Source organism: Chelonia mydas, chromosome 1 (assembly GCF_015237465.2).
Source record: "Chelonia mydas isolate rCheMyd1 chromosome 1, rCheMyd1.pri.v2, whole genome shotgun sequence".
In the NCBI taxonomy this organism is placed as follows: domain Eukaryota; kingdom Metazoa; phylum Chordata; order Testudines; family Cheloniidae; genus Chelonia; species Chelonia mydas.
In genome coordinates, this window is record NC_057849.1 from 345,848,672 (window position 1) to 345,871,954 (window position 23,283).

The following is a 23,283-nucleotide window of genomic DNA, read 5'->3' on the forward strand; positions in this document are numbered from 1 at the left end:
CGACACCAGGAGGAAGGTCCTGTGGTGAGGATAAAGAAGGTGTTGGGAGGAGGCCATGGGGAAGTAGCCCAGGGAGTTGTAGCTGTCGGACAGCTGTTCCAGGAGGCACTCTAGACAGCTGCATTCCACAGGGCCCTGGGCTGGAACCCAGAGTAGAGGGCGGGCCCGGGTTCCCCCCAAAGCTCCCAACTCCTGGTCGGACACAGGAGGAGTTGACCTGGACTGTGGGTTCACGAAAACGGCCAAACTGAGGGCTGCTGTGAAGCTCCAAGGTGAGCAAATCCGCCAATAAGCGCAAGACCCACCAAGGTAGAGGAGGAACTTTGTCACAGTATGTCGGGGGTTGATTTTCCAAAGTGGCAGAGGGGTTTAGGAATGTGCCATTGGCAGTCTGGGATCTGGGCTCCTGCATCTCTTGGTCTCAGTACAGTGTAGAGAAGAACTACCCTTCCCAAGCTTTGGAATTCGCCTTGTGGGTAGACCAGGGGTCTGGGCATTGACTCCCAGGCTGCTGTCCTAATGCAACAGCAGGCCGGTCACTTGGCCTTCCCGTGTCATCTGCCCGACGGATGCTCTGGGCATGCAAAGTACGAACAAAACGAGCAAGTTACTCTTGGAGACCAGGTCCCCCTCCTTTCCCAGCAGATGTGCAATGTGCCTCTAGGTGAGGAGGTTCATCTGGGTGCCAGGCGCAGGTTGTGTGTTTCCCAGGATGGGGCAGAGGCGTGCCAGTCCTCGCTGCAGAGTCAGAAAGCATTGCAACTCTCTGGGCTTGCTAATGAAGCCTCAGCAGCCTGTGAAAAGCCCTTGCAAAGTTCATGACCTAGACCCTGAGTTCAGGGGTGAGGCAAATGGACCTCTGATTCTAAACTCATGCAGAACTTATCTGTGTTTCTCCATCCTGCTCCACTGAGTACTGGCCCTTTTCTCTGCCCTGAGTCAGTCTCACGGCATGGCACAAGAGGCTTTTCTGCAGCTCCTGCCACCTGGAGCAGCCTCCAGTATTCTTCTGTCTCATCAGCTCCTCCCACTTTTCCCTTAGTGTCTCTCTGACCTTCTCTTGCAAGTTTCTCCATGGCCGTAATACTGAACTGTCTGGGCTGTCTCGGGATGAAAAGAGCTACTCAGAGAGAAGTGGTGTGGTCTGAGCCTCTCTTACAGCACCAGGAAATGATGATAAACCCTGCGCTGCCCCAGAAAAGTGGGAGGGCTTTAACCGGGCTGTGCGCCTGGTCCGGCCTCGGGTTCCTATCGGAATTCTATGCCAGGCAGATGGCAAAGCAACTGGGGCCCTGTTGGTGGGTCCTCTAAATGCCTTGCTTGGCCACTCTTCTCTGCGTCTCTGACCCAAGCTGTGGAGGAAAACCTTTGCGATGGGCCAGCGTTGCAGAGTGCATGGCGAGCAGAGTGTAAAGGGAGTAGATGAGACTGTTCTCTTAGGGCACCTGATCTGAAGGATGGCAGCTCCAGCACTCTAGCCCTCGGAGAGTGGTGAGAGCTTGATATGTGGAACAGGTCCAGGTTCCACAGCTGGAATCTCAAACTTACGGCATCTGGGAGCGCCTTGGCTATTGGCAAGATTGGTACCTACTGAGCCGACAGCTCCATCTGTGTGCATGGGCACTTTGCTGTTGGGGGGAAATGAACGCAAAACACTCTGTTCTTCTGTTTCCTGAGAGCTGCTGCACCCTGGTTCAGCCTCTTGGGTAAATAGGCAGTCTCTTGGCTGATAATCATAGAAGTGTAGGGCTGGAAGGGACCTTGAGAGGTCATCTAGTCCAGTCCCCTGCACTCAAGGCAGGACTATGTAATAGCTGGACCATTCCTGAGCGGTGTTTCTCTAACCTGCTCCTAAAAACCTGCATTGATGGAGATTCCACAACCTCCCTGGGCAATTTATTCCAGTGCTTAACCACTCAAGTTAGGAAGTTTTTCCTAATATCCAGCCTAAACTATCCTTGCTGCAATTTAAGCCCATTGCTTCTTGTCCTATCCTCAGATGTTAATGAGAACATTTTTTCTCCCTCCTTCTTGTAACAGCCTTTTATGTACTTGACAACTGTTCTCATGTCCCCTCTCAGTCTTCCCTTCTCCAGACTAAACAAACCCCATTTTTTCAATCTGCCCTCATAGGTCATGTTTTCTAGACCTTTAATCATTTTTGTTTCTCTCCTCTGGACTTTCTCCAATTTGTCCACATCTTTCCTGAAATTGGCACCCAGAACTGGACACAATACTGCAACTGAGGCCTTATTAGCGTGGAGTAGAGCAAAATAATTACTTCCCGTGTCTTGTCATGTTTACAACACTCCTGCTAATATATCCCAGACTGATATTCGCTTTTTTTGCAACAGCGTTACACTGTTGACTCATATTTAGCTTGTGATCCACTCTGACACCCAGATCCCTTCCCGCAGTACTCCTTCCTAGGTAGTCATTTCCCATTTTGTATGTGTGCAGCTGATTGTTCCTTCCTAAGTAGAGTTCTTTGCATTTGTCCTTATTGAATTTCATCCTTTTTCCTTCAGACTATTTCTGCAGTTTGTCCAGATTTTTAATTTTAATCCTATCCTCCAAAGCACTTTTGTCCACAAACTTTATAAGGGTACTCTCTCTGCCATTATCTAAATCATTGATGAAGATACTGAACAGAACCAGACTCAGGACTGATCCCTGTGGGACCCTACTGGATATACCCTTCCAGCCTGACACGGAACCACTGATAACCTGGGAACGGTTTTCCAACCAGTCATGCACCCGCCTTATAGTAGCCCCATCTAGCCTATATTTCCCTAGTCTTTTTATGAGAAGGTCATGCGAGGCAGTATCAAAAGCCTTACTAAATCAAGATATACCACATCTACCGCTTCCCCCCCATCCACAAGGCTTATTACCCTGTGTGACAGGGTCAGGTCAGAGGGCTACCGAAGAGTGATAGAAGGCAGATTTATTAGTCCCAGATTAAGTAGATCCCTGTTTCCTGGGTAAGGTAACAGTGGCAGTTCCAGAACAAGCAGGAACTTGCTGGAACCAGTTAAGGCAGGTGGGCTAATTAGGACACCTGGAGCCAATTAAGAAGAAGCTGCTAGAATCAATTAGGACAGGCTGGCTAATCAGGGCACCTGGGTTTAAAAAGGACCTCACTTCAGTTAGGGAGAGGTGCGTAAGGAGCTGGAAGTGAGAGGATGTGCTCCTGGAGGACTGAGGAGTACAAGCTTATCAGACATCAGGAGGAAGGTCCTATGGTGAGGATAAAGAAGGTGTTGGGAGGAGGCCATGGGGAAGTAGCCCAGGGAGTTGTAGCTGTCGGATAGCTGTTCCAGGAGGCAGTCTAGACATCCGCATTCCACAGGGCCCTGGGCTGGAACCCGGAGTAGAGGGCGGGCCCGGGGTCCCCCCAAATCCTCCCAACTCCTGATCAGACACAGGAGGAGTTGACCTGGACTGTGGGTTCCACCAGAGGGGAAGGTTTCTGGGCTGTTCCCCGACCCACATGGTGGATCAGCAGAGACTGCAGGGGTTGTTCTTCTCCTTAGCCTCATCGCTGGCCACCATGGGGAAATCTGAGTGAACGGCAGATCTGAGCCTCGAAAGTGGCCAAACTGAGGGCTACTGTGAATCTCTGAGGCAAGCAAATCCGCCAATAAGCGCAGGATCCACCAAGGTAGAGGAGGAACTTTGTCACACATGTCAAAAAAAGCTATTAGGTCGGTTTGACACAATTTGTTCTTGACAGATCCACGCTGTCTGTTACTTATCACCTTATTACCTTCTAGGTGTTCGCAAATCGATCGCTTGATTATTTGCTCCATTATCTTTCTGGGTACTGAAGTTAAGCTGACTGGTCTGTAATTCCCCAGGTCAGCTCCTTGCGTATTTTAGGATGTATTTCATTAGGCCCTGACTTGAAGACATCTAACTTGTCCAAGGAATTTTTAACTTGTTCTTTTCCTATTCTATCCATCTGGCGTTCACTGTGTCTGATGTCCCATCTCTACTGACCTTTTTGGTGAAAACTGAAACAAAAAAGTCATTTAGCACTTCTGCCATTTCCACATTGTCTGTTATTGTCTTTCCCCCTTAAGTGAGTAACTGGCCTACCCTGTCTTTAGTCTTCCTCTTGCTTCTAATGTTTTCTTGTTACCCTTTATGTGTCAAACTAATTTAATCTCAGTTTGTGCCTTGGCCCCTCTCATTTTGTCCCTACATGCTAATGTTGTTTGTTTATATTCATCCTTTGTAATTTGTCTTCGTTTCTACTTTTCGTAGGACTTGTTTTTTAATGTCAAATCACTGAAGGTCTCCTGGTTAGGCCAGGGTGGTCTCTGGCCAGACTTCCTATCTTTCCTACGCAGTGGGATAGTTTGCTCTTGTTCCCCTAATGATGTCTCTTCGAAAAACTGCCAGCTCTCTGGAACTGCTTTTCCCCTTAGACTTGCTTCCCTCACCGACCAACTACCTGAGGTTGCTAAAGTCTGCCGTCTTGATCTCCATAACGGTATTGCACTGCCTCCTGAGGGAGCCTGAGTTCGTAACCGATCAGGAGCCCAGCATCCTCCTACGGGTGCTTTTGGGGGATACAGCACCTGGCACAAGCACTTCCCAGTCACCTGGTCCAAAGAACCTGCCCCCACTGAGGGGTCTTGTCACCCACCTGATGTGCCCAGTGTGGCGCGCACAGGCTGCAAATGGGGAGCCCCCTCTGAAGGAAGCTGTCTGCGATGTGTCACGAATAGCCGTGGCTCTGACCTCGGGTCAGCATTTACCGTGATGGGCTAGAGGTGGCTGGGAGGGCAGGGCACTAAGAAAGGTGCTGCAGGGGGAAGCTTCACATGGGCAGGAGAGGGATGGGTGGTCTAGTCGGTCTCTCCCATTCTGAATTCCTGGTACTGCCATGAGTAGAAAGGGAAGCCGAAGTACAGTCTCCATCAGCCCCCAGCTGGGAGGGGAGGTTGGTCCAATGGGGGGGGGGGGGGGGCCTTTACAGGGAGGGTAAAGGGGTGAGTTAGGAATGTAGGGCTGGAAGGGATCGAGTCCAGTCCATGTGATCATAGGCAGCCCCAGCTTATCGTTCTCTTCACAGACTTACCAAGCTGGGTTGTTAGCCCCCACAATGCCTAGTGCAGGCTATTCCAGAGCCTGCCTCCCTCTGATGGTTAGAAACCTGCTTCTCGTTTCCAGCCTGAATTTATTCCTGGCCAGTTTATCCCCGTTTCCTCTTGTGCCAACATTGTCCTTTAGCTTCAGTGTCTACCCCTGCTGTATTTGTAGAGAGCAGTCAGATCCCCTCTCAGCCTGCATTGTGCTAGGCCAAACAAGCCAAGCCCTCCCAGGCTCCTCTTGTAAGACAGGCCTCCCTTCCCTGGATCATCCTAGTAGCTCTTGGCTGGACCTTTCCGGTTGGTGATGAACCGTATTCCAAAGGAAGGCTCACCAGTGCTTTATCCAATGACATTAACACGTCCCTCGCTTGATGCATGCTAGGATTGCACTTACTTGTTTTACAGCTGCGTCACATCGGTGGCTCATCGTCATCTGTGATCGACCCACGTGCCAACGCCTCTTCTCCTCTGTGGCTGTCACCCGATGAGTCCTGAGCTTATAGCAGACCTTCTTGTTGTTAGCCCCTTGCACTTTGTGCTCTTACATTTCACCCCATTGCTGTTACGCCAGGTCTCAAGGCCTTCCCATCAATATTCCAATCCTCCTCTGTATCGACGATGCCTACCAACGTGGGGCTGTCCGCACGTTTCGTTAGCACACTCCTTCTTGTGCCAAGCCATCAATGAAACTATCTAAGTGGGAACGATCCCGAGTCAGATCCTTAAAGAACTCCAACCCGAGTCAAGGGAACCCAGAACAACTTCCACATCCCCCTGCGACTTTCTCGTGAGGCGGCTGATAGGCTGTGTAGTCTAGTGCCTGGAAACAATGGATGGGGAGTCAAGACCCCTGGGTTCTAATCCAGGCTCCCGGTGTGACCTCTGGCCCGGTTTGCAGGGGAGCTGGGCTCCCATGGGGTTCAGGGTCTGTACAGCACTCTAAGGCCCGACACAGGTATTTCTCTAGCCCCCTTCAGCTGAGTGTATCACAAGCTTCAGTGCATTTACCTTTTGTGCTGTTATACCAGGGAGATTAAGTGACTCACCGAGGGCCTCACAGGGAGTCAGTGGTGGAGCAGGGAATTGACGCCAGATCACTCAGATCCCAGGCTAGAACTCTAACCGCTGGGCCGTCCTTCCTCTCTGGTGAGCTGCTGTACAGATGGAGTGCAAAGCATTGTTATTGCCTAGCTCGGCATCAGCTGCCTGCTGCTAATGCCGGGATGCTGTCATCGCTTCTCTTGTGCCCCTGGGGATCGGCAGATCCAGATGGGCCACGATAGTCTCCTTTCTTCCCATCTTCAAGGCTAATCTGCCATGCTGCTGCCAAAGCACCTCTTGCTGTCCTGTGGCAGAGGCTTTGCTCCAAAGATTTATGGCTGCCTCCACTCTCCCGGTCCCTCCTTGGTTTCTTTTTTGGTCACATCTGAAATGCTGAAGGTCGCGTCCTGTTAATGAGAGTCTGAGAGGTGCGGACGCATGTTGTCAGTCGGGATTCAGCTGTTGTCAAAGTACGCTCTGCTCCCACTCTCCCCTTGCCACTTAATTTTCCTGGAGTGACATGCGGGCGTGTAATCGCAGCCTGGCTTGCACTTTGGTCTAAGGAACGTATGCAGATAGCCATTTCTTTTCGCTCGCTGACTGCGTTGGAAATAATGAGTTTCCGAGTAGGGGAGCTGGTTCCAATTTACATTCAAGTCCCATAGCTGGAGCAGCGAGCTCTCTGCTCTAACCTTTGCCATAAAATATGGCATTTTGAATGCCCCGGCTCCTTCCCAGTAAGTCCTTTTCTGCAGTGCAAGCCGTTCAGCGGTGGGGACGGATCTTGGGAACAGCCTATTGATTTTATTTCTGTGATCTAGTGAGTTTCCATCCACGTCTCTGCTTTGGCAGTCTGGTCAGGCAGCCCTTCGGTGAACTAGATCCAAGCTGTTACTGAAGGGAAGAAAGTTTTTGGCTGCAGCGAGTTTCTCCCTTCCCTTCCTTTGCAGTTCATTTTTCTAAATTAAGGACACAGTGAAATGAAAAGCCACCTGGCTGCGTTTTATTTTAGGAACAGCTTTTTTTTGCTGGGTGAAATAAATCAGAAGCCCGTGACGTTTAGTGTCTTGCGTCTGAAATGTACAGATTGCTTAGTTTTTGGCTGAGGCCTCCGGTTCAAAATAAGTCAATAACCTAGCGATTTGAGATAATCAATTAGGTAATGCATTCCCAAATTACAGGCCCAGCCTATGAATAATGGCCGGAGCTTTAAGCCTGTTTAGCAAATGGTCTTAATCTGTTGGTGCTTTCTGACCTGTTGGGTGTTTGTCCTGTTTGCCTCTGCTCCGTTCTGGGGTGGGGAGGGAAGTTGGGCATGTGGGAGTTTTCCACGAACTTAGGCTACAGGTCTGCTCTGGCTTCTATCAAGGAAAGCAGCAGTGATCTGGGAGGAGATTGTCTTCCTGCTGTGACGGGTCCGTTTGGAAGGACACTGAATCCCATTACTGTAAATATTGTTCTGAGCCCTCCCTCAATGTCTGCGTGCCAGGCATTGAAGTGTGGTGCTGCCACGCGTTTCACCAGGCACTCCGAGTCCCTCCACCACCACTGACCATTGCTCATGGCGCGCTGACTTTTCCTTAACCAGTATGCATTAATTTATACACAGTGGCTTGTTGCTAGGAGCGGAGCAGGCAGCAAAGTGCGGTATTCAGTTGAGGCAAGATTCCCTGTGAAAGGGAAGCACTTGCTGCTCCGCTGGGGGCTGCGTCAGCACCGGGTTATGTTTAACGGGGGGTGAGAGGTTGCTGGAGTTGGGTGTTCCAGGCCAGCTGGCGTCCCTCCTATCCACCCACACCAGTGCTCGAAGTAGGCGTGGACCTGCCTAGGGCAGGAAAGAGATACGAATGTATGACTGGCGGGAAGCTAGCTAGTCGGGGCAGGGGGCCACAGAGGATTTTGGCACTTGCGTTCTTGCTGCAGTGTCTTGAACAAATGAAACAGGGCATCTCGTGTGATGGGTAGGGAGGGGAACCCTTGGGTGGCTCTGAGCCTGACAGGAAGAGCGTGTTCTCGCAGCACAGAGGTCCTGAGACGCAAGCTCCTTCCTTGAGGAAGGCCAGGCGCTGTGCCAAGGTCACGGGGAGCTGTCTGGATCAAGGTGCGCAGACTGTGGGGCCAGGTAGATAACTGAGCGTTGTTAGAGATTATTTGTATTAGCGTAGCACCTGGGAGCCTAGCCATGAGCCAGGCCTGTATTGTGCTAGGCGCTGTACAAACACAGGATGAAAAGCCGGCCCCTGTCCCAGAGAGCTCCTGATCGGAGTATGAGATGAGATGACAGGTGGAGACAGACAGATGGGGGAGCACCTGGAAACACTGAGACAGTACTCGTATCTACTCAGTCCTGAGTGCACTTCCAGCATTCAATGGGCTCCACGGATCATGAGCAGCTGGTTTCCCTAGGGGCCCCGGATTCCTGGGGCTGAATTCGGCAGGGACTCCCCCAGGACCATCGGCCACTTGTGCCCAGATGCCGCCCCGCAGCTGGCAGGACATGTGGGTGTTTCTCAGGTCTATTGCCCTGGCTCGCCGGAGCAGTTTGAGACCTGACCCGAGCAGCCTCATCACCTGGAGAAGGAGGCTACAGGAGCCCAGCTCCAAGTCTGCATTCAGGCCTTGTCTATGCAGGAAAGATTTTCCGTACAAACTCGGGTGCATTTGAACCAGTTAGATACCCCAATGTAGTCCCAGCCCTCCCGGTCCGGGGGAAGAGCTGCCCTTTCTCCATGCGGCTTGTGTCGCTTGGGAAGGGATTTAAGCCAAGCCGGAAGGATCCAAATAGAAGAGTCCCAGGCTGGGGACTGGGGGAAGGGCAAAGGGCAGCTACCCCATGAAAGTGTCCGTGGAAACACGGCCTTGGAGACCCCAATGTCGAGGTCAGCTCGGCTCCCCGCTGGCTGTCCTGCCGGGTGGGTGAAGGAGAGGTGGTCATGCTGGAGACTCGAATCACTGTCAGTGAGATAAGGAGCTGGTCAGGGCAGCGCAAGGCCTTGTGGCATTTGGTGCCTAGCCAGGGCGGTTTGGGCCCTGGCCCTGCTACCCCCTAGGGAGCTTGGGCCACAGCACTGCTTGCAGCCTGTATGCAGCTGGGCGTACGAGTGACCGTGTTCCCCAGCAGGGCCGAGTACCACACCCGTGACATGCTGCCATGTGCCTGTGGGGTGCAGGAGAAGAGGAAACTCAGCTCTCCCCTTCCCTGCCCAAGTGTCTTGTGAGAGCTGGAGGAGCTCCTAGCACAAATGTGCCTGCCGTGTTACCTCACATGCCGGGGGCTGACTCCGCCATCTGCCAGGGGCTGGGAGCAGGGCTTGGCTCCCTGGGGCAGACTCTCCACCTCCCAGCCCCGGGCAGCGCTGTGCGAGGCAGGGGTGCTCCCCAGGGAGAGTCTCCCAGCCAGCCAGGTACAGCACTGGGCAGGCCAAGCCCCGTGTTAATGGTGACTCGCTGCGGGCCGAGTGCTGCTGTCCCCTCTGGCTGGTGGCCCCAGGTTCGTCAGCCTCTCTGCCCCCTGCCAGCAGGCTTCAGCCTCTGGCCTGAGCAGCAGGGACCTGTGCTCGGAGGCCAAGGCTCGGGGTTCGATCCTTTGCCAGCCCAGGCCAGAGGTCGTGTGACTGGCTGATGTGAGGGTTCTGTGCCTTGTCCTATGGGGACGTGGGTTCCCCCTCCCACCATCAGTCTCTAATGTCCTCTCTCCTTTCCTGCCCTCCCAGGACACCCAGAAGGCCAAGCAGTTCCTGCCCTTCCTGCATCGGGCCGGCCGCTCCGAGGCGGTGGTGGAGTACGTCTTCAGCGGCTCTCGGCTCAAGCTGTACATGCCAAAGGAAACCTGCCTGATCACCTTCCTGCTAGCAGGTGAGCCGGCCTTGTGTCTGCGGGCGTGGGACCATGCTGCGTCGGTCCCTTGCTGGGTGGACAGTGGCTCAGCCTGCCCTTGATCTGTGGCGCCTGGCGGGGGCACGGCTTGCTGTCTCCCTTCACCGCACGGCAGCTCTCAGGCCTGCCATGCCACAGTGTGAGAAGTGTTTGGAACCGGGGAAGGTCCTAAGTCTGTCTATCCATCCCAGTGCCCCAGCTCCCTTTGTAACTGATCTGAGGCTGCTTCTCCTAAGGCCGGGGAGGGCACAGAGTGTGCTCTCCCTCTGGGGTCTCCCCTCCCCATGCTGCTGTAGGCACCTTCCATCCCTGGTGCTCTGCCAGCATTGGCCCTTTGTGTGCAGGGGAGCGAGCAGCAGTTAACCCAAGTCTGGTGCCTTACTGCGTCTCGGCCGCGTGTCCTGCGCTGTGTAAACCTGCCTGGCGCCCTTCTAGGCGGAGAGGTGGTTCTTCCCAAGTGCCTGCTTTGACACTGGGCCAGTGTTTCTAGGGACCCCCCCGTACCCTACCCTGACTTATCTCCAGCGCAGAACCGTTTTCTTCTACCTCTCATGGCTCGCTGCCTCCTGTGGGGGGAGATCCAGGTTTGAACCCTGGCCCTGGCAGCCCCGGTACCTGAGCCAGCTACTCTGCTCTGTTCCATAGACATGGAGCGCTGTCTCCTTTCCTTGTGTCCGGCGCTTTCATCTCTCCCAGCAAAGCTCAGCCACGAGCCGTGTGTTTGGAACGATGGTTGTTTATGCACTCAAGGAGCCAAGTGCCACTGACGAGTAGTAAAACGTGACTTTATTGGTGCTTGCTGCCTCCTGGAGGGGCTGCGTTGTTACGGGTGGGGTGGCGCCTTTCCCCGTCACGCTCGGCACAGAGCCCTTGAAGCCTGCTCTGCCTCTTCGTTCTCACAGATCTCGCGGGGGATGAGTCTCTCCTTGCCGCAGCAGGGCTTGTTGGCAGCCACTTGCCATCTTCCCCGGGTCTCCTCCTCCCTGACAGACTCTGGGAACTGCCTTCCCTCCCCTCCCACCCTTCTTTCGGCAGGTAGATGGAGTCTCAGGGCGCAGTGCATCTTGCTGAAGGATACGGGGCCTGAGATCACAGCCGCTTCCCCCACTGTCAGTTCTTGTTGAGCGTCTCTCTCATTGCGTGTGAAGTTAATGATCACTCTGCAACTTCCTATGCCTTCCAGAGGGATTAATTGAGCTGGAGCGCCGTAATCAGACATGTCTGCGGGCTCTGCTGAGGCGAGAGTGCTGAGCTGTCAGAATCCCGGCGCTGGGGCCACGTAAGCAGCTGGGACTGCAGCCGCGCACACCCCGGTGCTTGTTTGCACATCTCTGCTCTCACTGGAGATCCTCCTTCCTCCTGCCAGGGTGCAGAGAGGGGTCTCTGGGTCACTGGCAGGCAGTCATGGAGTCCTGGCTGTTGGCCTGCAAACAGACCTTGGCTTTCTTCCCTCTGCCGGGCCCTAGGGAGATCCCATGTGGCATGGGCAGCTGAGCCTTTGAGTCATGATGGAGGAGGAAGACAACACAGCTGGCTCCAGTTCAGCTTTCTCTTTGTTTTATTCACACTTCTATTTATCCCTCCACACTTCTCTGCCTGGTGCCTAAACCTTGGTGCTTCCCGTGACCCAGGCTTGTTGTGGAAGGAATATGCTGCACTGGGGCTCCCTTCCAGGTGAGGGATGCCCTTATGGTGCCCAGCCAGGCCAGCGTGGAGTCGCCCAAGCCCCGCTGGTGTCTGCTCCTCTCGGGTGCCCCGACGTCACCGGCTCCATGCACCCAAGTTATTCTCCAGCCAGCTTTCGGAGCAGCTCAGGCAGAGTCTGAGTGGTAGTGGGGTCGCTCCGTGGTCTCCCGGTGTGTCTGCCCCAGCCCTCCCAGAGTTGGGTCCTGAATCTCACTGAGCAGTGAGCTGAACGGATGTGAAATGTATTAGCCGATAGCGACAGTGGAGTGCTGGGAAAACAGCTGTGGCCCTTGTGTCCTAAAAGCCCTCTGTAAATCAGGCAGTGGGTTTGAGCTGCTCGCGACTCACTGCCGGGAGCTCTGGGCCCTGTTCTGCCAGCCTTCTCTGCTCCTGGCTTCACAGGTGTTTGGTGTCCCGGGGGTGGGGCAGGTGTTTGAGGGGGTGGTGTTGCTGTTTGCAAGTTGTTGGGCTGACAGCCGCACATGGATACATCTTGGACCTGAGGTTCTTGTGGCCGAGGACATGGCTGGCTGGACAAACTCTCTGTGACGAGATGGCTTTTCCTCACCGCCGGGTACAGAGGGTGATTTGTGCCCCTTACATTTTTGGTGGGGAGCATGTTACGTTCCCACCTGGATAATTCAGAATCTCCTGTCTGACTTTGGTGCGGGTCACTTGTCCTCATCCCTCTGCCCCCCTTCTGACTGAAGCCAGACCTCTCCCAAGGCTAGGAACCCCCAGCCTGGCACTAGGTAGATGGCCCCACAGATGTTACCTAGAGAGGCAGGAAGACAGTGGAGCCAAGCTGTACGGCTCTGCCTGTCTCCAGCCTATTGCGGGACTGGGCTGAGCACCCAGGTTCCTTACAACGCAGAGTCTGGTGTTCGACTAGCTCCTCCTTCAGGACACACTGCTCCCACTACCAGACTCTGAGGCCATCTACACTAACTGGCTTTCCGTTCTATTTCCCCCGGCGCAGCTCTGCCGGGAGGTGCCAGAAGCTGTCTCCACTGCGCACCAGTAGTGGTGACATGTAGGGCTAGGTGTTCCCCACTGCTGGCACCTTTCCCACTGCCTGCCTCCTGCCAGAGCCTTTCCCCACTGCTGGAGGCTTTCACTGCGGCAGGGAAATGCTCCGGCAGTGGGACACTGCTGCTCAAGATAGCAAGTAGACGTGGGAGGCCCTGGTTGGGCGAGTACAGAGCCCTGTAGGGACCTATCCAGGTACGTTCCCACAAGGTTCAGGCGTGTCCTTACTCTCCCTGTCCACATCGCTGTTTGCACCCATAGGTAGTGGACCCTCGCCCTCCAGTGGGGAGGGAGGCCACTCTGCCTTGTTGTCAGGGGTGGTGGTCTGCGGGGCCGAGCTGTACGCAGTCTGTGGTTCTGGGCCCGTCTACCAGAGGCAAACACCACAATAGTCTGGGGCTCCTGTCCCTACCCGTGGGCGGGTCAGAGCCTGATGTAGTCTTTAGCCCCCAGCCTCTGAGCTGGGGCTGACACCAATTAACAGTCTGGGGCCCCAGCCCACAGGCCTGGGCTGATAGCCGGCTGTAGCCTAAGCCTCCGGCAGCTGGCAAACACACCGTCAATAGCTCTAGCCCTGTGGGCGGGGCAGAGCGGGGAGCAGACTTTAGCCTCAGCTTGTGGGCTAAGGCAGCCAGCAGACCCACAGTCTCGGGGTTCAGATAGGGAGGAGCACCCACACAGTCTAGGGGCTCCAGAGAGGTTGAGCACCCAACAGGCAGTCTAGGGTGCTGGGGGGGAGGGTCAAGGAGCACAGGCCTCCTGACCTAAAGTGGGGAGTCGGCCACCCAAGGGTAAGGGTGGCAGGGGGACGCGGGCCCGCCCAACTCCACCGCATCCCAGCCCAGACCCTAGCAGTAGCAGTGGGCGAACATAACCCAGTCACTACCTGCGCTCGGTGCTGCCGAAAGGAGTGTGGGGTGTAGATGTTCCCTTTGTGTACAGCAGCGGCTGGCAGGCGTAGCCACCTCTCGTGTGCCCCTGCTCAGAGCTGGTTACCCGGCACGTTTACACCAGCCCTCCTGCCCGTGGACTGCACCAGCTGTAGAAACAGCATGGAGTCTCCGGAAGAACTGCTGATCGGCTCTGTTGTGTTTGAGGGAATGTCTGGGCTAAGGGGCGAACATAACCCAGTCACTACCCAGCGTTACACGAGCTCTGGGTTTGGTACGCAGAGACCTCCGCCTGCTTCGCACCATGGCAAACGCACCGCTGAGCGTCCCGTTAACCTTTGTTAAGGACACAGAAAACCAGGAAAAACAGCTACAGCCAGTGGAAAGTAAAATGCTGAGTAAAGCTTTTCCTGTTATAGCCTCCCCTTTCCCTTTCGCCAGAGGGAGTTTGTGGAAGGAAAAGTTTACCAGTCTCTGAGATGGTGGAAGCCAGTGATAACTGTCCTTTTGGGGAGATGAAGTTAGCTGAGATGGGCCGGGGCTGCTGCTAAGTCTAGTCCTGCTTTATCCTGCGTGGGTGGTTGGGGGTGAGCCGGAGCCAGCAGGGATGGCGATGTCAGCTGGGTCCCTCTCTCCGACCACCTCTCAGGACCAGGAGGAAGAAGGTCCAGGGTCCCTGGAGATGGTTGGGGTGGAGCCAGGATGGTGGAACTCATTCCAGTAGCTTCCCTCTGTTCTTCTATCGCTTCCCCCAAAGCCTCTCCCTGTATGGACCCGAAAAGGGTGATGGGTGGAACAGCCCATCCCCTCGTTATGTTGTCTGCCAGTTAGGCCTGGTTTCCTACCCCAGTTTTGGTTCACTGATTTCTAACGTAACTCAGTCTTTGAGCTATATCTGGAGGCCGTTTTGTTTGGACTAATTTGGATTTTTTGCCCTTTTGTACCTTTTCCCGTCGACACGTGTTGTTATAAGTTATTGTGACGTCTTAGGAACTTTCATGCGCTCTTTGCAGCTGAGCTCACAATGAGGCTAAATATGTAGACCAATTATTGTAACAGGTGCAAGGCCTCCATCACCCCCAGTTACTAAGTCTCCAGTTTCTGGGGAGGGCTATTGGCAGAGGGAAGCAGTTCCATAAAACCGGCCTGTGGATAGGATGACCACGGAGTTCCCTCCGCACTGAGCTCTGATCGGCTGGGGGCTGCCTGGTGAGTTATGGATACACCATCAGTGTGTTTTGCACGCATCCCTCTTCCAGAAGCTAGAGGAGAGCAGTTCCTGTCCCGATAAAACTGGTTCATTTCCTAGCTTGTGCACCAGCATCACTGACAGCTTGGGACCTGTTGCCTTCACTAATGTTGCAGGATCTGCATGGAAAGGTAGGGGACAGTTTTTATTGTTCCTGTAGGTCCTTCAAAAACGCTGAACAGTATTGTGGGGTTTTTTGTTTTTTTTTAAGAACCCCTATTACTGGTCCATTTCTGAACGAATACTTGGCCGATATATAGCCCTTCCGAAATGCCGTGGAGCTTTTATTAATAGCTGCCAGGCTGTGTTCACGGACTAGCAGGGTGCGTAGCGGCAGCAGGTACAAATAACCAGAGAAGGCTGCCGCGCGCCCTTTGTCCCTGTGGATGGGACCAGCTCTTCCTCTCCGACGCTGTTGACTTCAGGGTACTTGATTATTGTGCAAGTTCCTGTGCACAGAGCTTCCCGCCTCCCCTGCTGTGTTCTCCTGGCTCCATCAATGGGAGACAATGTGGGGCTGTGTTTATCTCTCTTGTTCTTGTTTCTATGGTGATAACCGTGTACAAAGGATAACCCTGAACACTGATCGTTCTTAACTCAGTTATGAAAAATTCAGTAAGCGCATAAATAAATAGACAGGCGTCATACAGACAGGAGCGTTCTGTCGACTCTGGCTCTCCCATCTACCAGAGGAAGAAATTTTCAGGATAGATTTAAATCTACAGCCTTAATCTGCTTTTAGTCCTTTTATCCAGGAGATGGAGAGCAATCTGTGCCCTTGAAAAGGAGACGCTTGACAGAGGAGCAGGGTCTTTCTTCCTAACTCCCGCACTGCTGTCTCTGGCCTCCTCGCTCCTTCCCTGGGCCTCTGAAATGAGCAGGTGGCTAGAGACCCGCCCCACTCTGAGAGGCTCCGGGAACCCGAGGGACAGAAGGCTGGTCTGCTGGCTCGCGCACTGGGCTGCAGCTCAGGGATCTATGTGGGGTGGCCTTGGGCATGTCACTGATTCTCTCTGGGCCTCAGCTCCCCTTCTGTGCAGCGAGGATAACAACGCTGCCTTTCCCCCCCGTCTTGTGAGCAGCGTGGGGCAGGGATTCTGCGTCACTCACGGGTGGGCTGTGCTGAGCGGATCTCAGCTGGGGCCTCCCGGAGCTACTAGGATAGTAGGAACCAGAACCAGCACTCAGGGCCCCTCCTGCTGCCACTGTGCAGGGGGTGGAGTGGGGCAGTACGCTGGAGTTCTGCACTGCTGTTCCATGGGCAGGCTCCAGGGGTTGAGATGGAGAGCATCCTTTTGTGGCTCGGACAGTGACAGTGAAGGGAATCTCTGGTAGGGCCTTTGTGCTCCAGCAGGGTGGAGTGGGGGGGGCCCATGTCATGTTAGTGTCGTTCAATAGCTGGAGAGGGCGGGTCTGTGGCTCTAAGTTCCTCCGTGGCTGCAGAGCCCAGGTTGCATCGTGCATGTGCTGCAGGATTTGGAGTAGATGTTTTGCAGCTGGTGAAGTTGATCGGGAGGCCCAGCAGATAGGGACTGTCCTGGAACTCTGGGACCTGGGTTCTATTCCCAGCACTGCCACTGACTCACTGTTTGACCCTGGGCAAGTCACTGCCCCTCTGTGCCTCAGTTTCCCCAGCCGTGAAAGGGGGTGATGATGCGTGCCTGCCTTGGTGAAGCCCTGAGAGCTACAAATGGACGGTGCTGTCAGAGAGCAGTTGTGGGGTTCTGCACTGGATGTGGCAGCTGCTGCAGAGACGGCCTGTGGTGTGTTGCAGCAGTGATGCCTGCTGCCCACGCTGGTGGGCGAACTTGCAGCTTTCCAGCCCCTGTCTCAACACTGCGCAGCTGCGTGTTGTGTGCCCGGCTCCTTTGCCCCCTTTGCAGCTGCCTCCTGTCCTCCAGAGTAGCAGCCGGGTTAGTCTGTATTCACAAAAAGAAAAGGAGGACTTGTGGCACCTAAGGTGCCACAAGTCCTTTTCTCCTGTCCTCCAGTTCACTGTGGATCAATTGCTGTGGGTCCCTGCTCCTCCTCCATTCGCGGGACACCGCCCACCAGAGCACCAGCTTCATCAGCGCTGCCCATGTGCTGGGGAGACGGCGCACTCCCGCTGCGACGGTGGTCCTGCGGCTTCCTTCCCCGCGAGTGACTGGAGAGCTCTCCTATGCAAACTGTCTGGAACGTAGGGACTTCCCACCACTGCAGTGCACAGCTGGGCGGAAGGAAGTTTGAACCCTGCGCCGTGTGCAAATGAATTAGGGTGGCAAGACGCTCCCCCAGCACAAGAACACTGCTAGGGCCTTTCTACGTCTGAGTGGAATCCTGCACGGCTGTCGCAGGGGCATTAATGATTCAGATGGCTGGTGTAATTGTGTTCCCTGCGTTTCTGCCCTTAATGAGACAATTAGTGGGGCTGCTGAGACTTCGGAATTCTCTTTGCTTTCTGTAATTGAATTACCATTTTATGGAAATCAGGAAGGGACAGTCCTTCCTCCCAAGCCCCGCGCTTCCTCTCCATGCAGAAAGCCACCGTTCCTTTCCAGAATGGCTTCGCCCAGCACTGGGTGCTGCGGTGGCTGGGGAGAGTTTGGCTCAGAGGTCTGGGGCAGCAGCTGCTGAAGCTGTGTGGGTTCGTTTGGCTCAGTTTTCGTAGTTGCCGGCAGGGCTGTAACAGTGGCCAGGAGGCGGCTGGGCTGAAGCGCTGTGTAGGCACACCAGAGCCTCCCCCTGTCACTGCACAGGCTCCCCCCCAAGCCGCGGGGGTGAGGTCCTTGTCTGAATGATGTGGGGCCTTAGTGATGCCCTGTGCTCTGGGAGCATCCCTGCACCAACCCCAGGGACTAATGGACGCGCTGCCTGTCGTGAGGTAGGACTTGTTCGTGCAGGTGGGGTTCTTTCTGGGGGACTAGTTCAGGGCCGGGGAGCAAACCCCTGCAGGAGCCAAGAACCACCCAAACCTCGCTGGCTCCCGCTGGGAGCATGTGGTGTCCTGCGGTCACACCTGGCACAGGGTGACTAATGGAGCTTCTCCACCCTAGGGGGAGTGGGAAGGGACCAGATCGGGCAGAGGTTGGTCATGTTATTTACGTGCCTCAGTGGGATACCTGGGTGACGGACGCCATAGGAGAACCTGGGCGGAACTCTGTACGATGCTGATTCCTAACTCTCGGTGCATCAGTATCATTATCCCCATTGCACAGGTGGGGAAACTGAGGCCCAGAGCACAGCAGTGACTTGCCCAACATCCCCCAGCAGGCCAGTACCCGAGCTTGGAACAGAACCCACATCTTCTGAGTCCTAACTGAGTGTTCTAGCCACAAGGCCCCACAAGATACCTGGCAGGGTGCAAGTCACTGTGGCAGGTGGCTGGTATGTGGCCCTGTGTGGAGACACACCCAGCACAGGGGGCTGGGTCCTTTCTTGGTTAGCGTGGCTGTCAGAGGTGCTCGTAGGACCTTTCCATTTAGCTCTCCTTGAGAGACAGCCCCCTTGTTAAGAGCCAAGGCCCCAGCACAAGGCAGCATGTTCCCAGCAGCCTACAGGTCCCTGCATGGCATGTGACCTCCAACACGGGCCATGGGTCCCACGCCTGGGGGAAATCAGCTGCATGGCGTGTTCCAGGCCGCTCAAGTTCCTAAGGCTTTGGAGGGAGCTGTGTGTTCAGGTGGAACTGCCTCCCCCTCCACTGCCCCCAGGAGCAGGGCTGCTGCGTCACACGGCCTCCTTGCAGGCAGCAATTAACACCACCCTGCTTCAGAGCCGGGTCTGCTGCCGATCAGGCTGGTGGGAGCAGCCGAAAGAGTCTGCAGCGTACAATTATCTCCCCCATTTATAGTTCAGCCAAGTGCCTGGCTGGTGATTGGCATGAGCGTGCTGTGCCTTTACAAAGGCAGCTTTAATTGAAACGGGTTTCCCACTGTCATAACCATTAACCTGATGCCCTGCCCCCGTGTGCCAGGCGACTGGAGGCCCTGTTGGCTGTCCCCTGGGAACAGCGGTTAAATATATCCGTCCTTTCCCACAGGCAGGTCCCCGCCCCCGATGTGCAGCAGCGAGGTCGGGGATCAGGCACTGGCATTGGGTGGTGGCTCTAAGTTTGGTCATTCGATGTTAAGAGGGATGCTCTGAGCCCTGGTAATGGATGGTTCCAGGATGTGCGGCACTCGCTGGAAGTTATATTTAATCCCTGCTACTATGGGAACCAACAATCGCCCTATCAGAGGTTTGATTTCACTGAGAAAAGTTCATAAAATCATAGAATATCAGGGTTGGAAGGGACCTCAGGAGGTCATCTAGTCCAACCCCCTGCTCAAAGCAGGACCAATCCCCAACTAAATCATTCCAGCCAGGGCTTGGTCAAGCCTGACCTTAAAAACCTCAAAGGAAGGAGATTCTACCACCTCCCTAGGGAACCCATTCCAGCGCTTCACCACCCTCCTAGTGAAAAAGTTTTTCCTAATACGCAACTGAAACCTCCCCCTCTGCAATGTGAGACCATTACTCCTTGTTCTGTCATCTGCCACCACTGAGAACAGTCTAGATCCATCCTTTTTGGAACCCCCTTTCAGGTAGTTGAAAGCAGCTATCAAATCCCCCCTCATTCTTCTCTTCCACAGACTAAACAATCCCAAAAGGAAAAGGAGGACTTGTGGCACCTTAGAGACTAACCAATTTATTTGAGCATAAGCTTTCGTGAGCTACAGCTCACTTCCGATGTAGCGTAGCTCACGAAAGCTTATGCTCAAATAAACTGGTTAGTCTCTAAGGTGCCACAAGTACTCCTTTTCTTTTTGCGAATACAGACTAACACGGCTGTTACTCCTAAACAATCCCAGTTCCCTCAGCCTCTCCTCATAAGTCATGTGTTCCAGTCCCCTAATCATTTTTGTTGCCCTCCACTGGACGCTTTCCAATTTTTCCACATCCTTCTTGTAGTGTGGGGCCCAAAACTGGACACAGTACTCCAGATGAGGCCTCACCAATGCTGAATAGAGGGGAACGATCACGTCCCTCGATCTGCTGGGCGCCTCGCTAAATGAACAATGACCAGGTGGGGGCGTTGGTCCCCTTGTCACGGAACCTGGCTCCGTGCAGGAGCATGGCAGTGCAAAGGAGTTAACATGCTGACCTGGGGCAGTCATTCCCTCTGGGAACCCAAAGGCAGCCTTTTCCGGCCTTGCCTCTGGAGTGTCCCCGGCCAGCCCAGGCTTAGCCTGCGCCAGCTGCCCGGCTGGCATCTCTGCATGCTCTCCTTGCAGCATTGGCGTTACCCCCTCCATGGCTCGCTGCTCTGTCAGTGGAGTCTCTCCAGGCAAGCCGGGAGCTTTGCGGTGCCCTTCAGTGGCCTGCGGTGAAGGGCTGGCTGGGGGAGGGCTGGCTCTTTCCCCCAAGCTCTGTTGTTCCTCCTCAGTGAGGATGTAAATAGCATGCGGCAAAAGGGATCTCCCACACCCTGGCTCTGCCAGGGGTGAGAGGCTACAGCATACTCTTGATTTTAAATTCTAATGGTGGTAAATCCGCCTTTCCAAGAGCTGCAGGTGCCCTGAAAAATTACCGTCATGCCAGCCTCCCAGTGGCGTTAAAAATCACATGCTCAGTCAGGAAGCCAAACTGTGCCAACTACAGACAGGCTCTGTGCCACCCCCAGGGTATGGGGGGGACGACAAATCCTCAGTCTGCCCCAGCGACTGGGGCCTAGCTTGTCGCTGCATTTGGGCTGTTGTGGACCAGTGGGTGCAGGAGGAGCGCGTAGCAAAGTCCCAAGGCCCTCACTGAGAACACCTTGCCAGATGCCCCTCCCGTCTTTCAGAATAAGGCGGGTCCAGGGGCATGCCAGTGTGTAGCAAGCGCTGCCCAGGATGTCCCATCAGCTGAGCAGCCAGCCTCTGGGATCCAGAGCGGGGAGGGCTGGCTCTTCCCCCCAAACGCCATTGTTCCTCCGTGGTGCAGATGTAAATAGCATGCAGCAACCCACCTGTATCATTCTGGGAATTACCTGCTCTTTCCATGCCATCCTGGCTCCCCTCTTGGGAGCGTGCCCTCAGTCCCCACCTGCCCCCGGCGCTCTAATCGAGCTGTATACGTTAATTATGGACTGAAAGGCAGGTAACATGCCAATTAGCATGGAAAATGAGATGCTGCTTCTGCCTTCCCTTGTTTTGGAGTCTGTACATCTGTTGGTATCTTTATTCCCAGGCTTAAATTGGATTTTTCTCTCTCATTTTTAAATTGGAACATGGCGTCTGTGGGCTCTGTGCGTTTTAAGCTGTTCCCTTTTGTGATGCAGGCGCTTATTAACTCCACCGATCCACCCATTCGCTGGTAAGCGTTTGCATGCTAAATGACAAGGCGACATTTCTGCTATAGTGGTACCGTCCCCTTGTTGAGCATGATGGTGCGCGTGCTGCGAATGCAGAAGTGGCTCCGTCAGGATCTGTTCAGTCCCCTTCCTTGCAGAAAATCCCTGTGCCCAAGCTCGTGGATGGCCTGTGTCCCAGCTGCTGGAGCCGCTGCCTCTCCCTGCCTCATGTCCTGGGGATATGGGCTGCCATGCTCTCAGCTGCTGAGGAGGAATTTTGCAGGCCCTTCCCAGGGGAGGGTGATTCTCAGGGCATTGGGAAGAGTCGCCCGGGCACTCGGACACACTAATTACCATCTGAGCAGCCTGGGGTGTCCTGTAATCTATCGGCTGTAAATTGGATGTGAAGCATCCAGATACTGCAGCCAGGAACGTGATCTGTCTGTGTGTATTTATAGTTTTGTGAAGTGGGTGTCAATCCAGAACCCAAGGGTTAATTTTCTCCGTGTATGAACGTGGGTAAACGTGGGGAGATTTGGCCTTCTCATGTCTCAGGGGCTGCTGATCTCCTGTTGTTTGCTGGCTCCTAGGAACAGGCTGAAGTTGATGAATTGTTGCAACAGGTGCTGCCCCTCCTGGGGTTTGTTTAGTTCTGGGCCCTGTGTGGAAACCAGGGAGATTGGCAGCCTAACTCCCTGCTGTGTGTCCAGTGAGCTGAATGCCTTGCTAAGGCGTGTGGGGCACGGAGCTTGTGCAGCATGTGCCAGTGCTAAATTGAGTCCTCTGCAGGCCCAGGGATCTATCCTGGCACGAACCGGGGCTTGGACACCTGCCTGTGTGTCACGGAGTCCCCGGGCGATGCTCTGGAACTGCTCCCTACGAAGCCAGGCAGGACTCTGGGGAAGTCTCCTTTCTGTGAGCAGCCTGTCTGCAGGACACACAGCTCACACAGCTTCCACCTTCCTGGGTCTGACCTCAGAGCATTCAGCATCCTCTGCCTCTCCGTGCGCTTCCCCCAGTGAGTCCACCCAGGCGGGGTCCTGGGGAAACCAGAAGGTCCTGCCCCCCAACTCCGCAGTCAGACATGACTCTCAGCCAGCCAGTAAAACAGAGGTTTATTAGCTGACAGGAACATGGTCTAAACCAGAGCTTGTAGGTGCAGAGAACAGGACCCCTCAGCCGGGTGCATTTTGGGGGGCAGTGAGCCAGACAACCACGTCTGTACTTCACTCCATGTCCCCAGCCAGCCTCAAACTGAAACTCCCTCCAGCCCCTCCTCCCCTGGGCTTTGTCCCTTTCCCAGGCCAGGAGGTCACTGGATTCCTTTATTTTATTGTGAAGAGAGTGGTCACTTTGGATGGGCTATTACCAGCAAGAGAGTGAGTTTGTCTGTGGGGGGGCGGAGGGTGAGAAAACCTGGATTTGTGCTGGAAATGGCCCATCTTGATGATCACTTTAGATAAGCTATTACCAGCAGGAGAGTGGGGTGGGAGGAGGTATTGTTTCATGGTGTCTGTGTATATAATAATGTCTTCTGCAATTTCCACAGTATGCATCCGATGAAGTGAGCTGTAGCTCACGAAAGCTCATGCTCAAATAAATTGGTTAGTCTCTAAGGTGCCACAAGTCCTCCTTTTCTTTATTCTCCAACACTTTAGCTCTCACTTCGCAGGGGGGAAGGGCCAGGCCATCAGTTGCCAGGAAACAGGGTGCTGGCCATTCTCTGTGTCCAGACCCCTGCCCACACCTGCCCTCTAGGGCTCTGCAGTGATGATACACCCTTATCCCACCGACTAGATACTTAAGAACTGCCTAGGGGAAACTGAGGCACCCCCACACTATTCAGAGGAAACATTAAGAACAGTCCCACTTCATCACACTGTGACCTTACACCATAGCAGCAGAGTAGCGTGGACCGAATGGCGATGGCATGCATATGTCGTGGGATGAAGTGTATGAAGGCCAACGACTGGAGGAGCTGGGTAATAGGGGCGGTTCAAGGGGCGCTGGAAAACTTTTAGAGTGGGGGAGCTGCGCGTGCCGCGCCCCCCCCCCCCCACACCTTTTCCCCCTGTCTGTGCCTCCCGCTGCTCCCTAGAGCTGGAGCCAGGAGCA

General features: G+C 54.6%; 1 protein-coding gene across 2 annotated transcripts in view; it reads left to right on the forward strand.

The window, feature by feature from the left end:
• SND1 (staphylococcal nuclease and tudor domain containing 1) overlaps positions 1–23,283 on the forward strand; it is a 480,324-nt gene that overhangs the window by 269,970 nt on the left and 187,071 nt on the right. For both annotated transcript variants that reach the window (XM_037889493.2, XM_037889494.2), the window contains exon 15: positions 9,857–9,998. In XM_037889493.2, the coding sequence (XP_037745421.1) occupies positions 9,857–9,998 (142 nt within the window). The remainder of the gene's footprint in view (positions 1–9,856; positions 9,999–23,283) is intronic.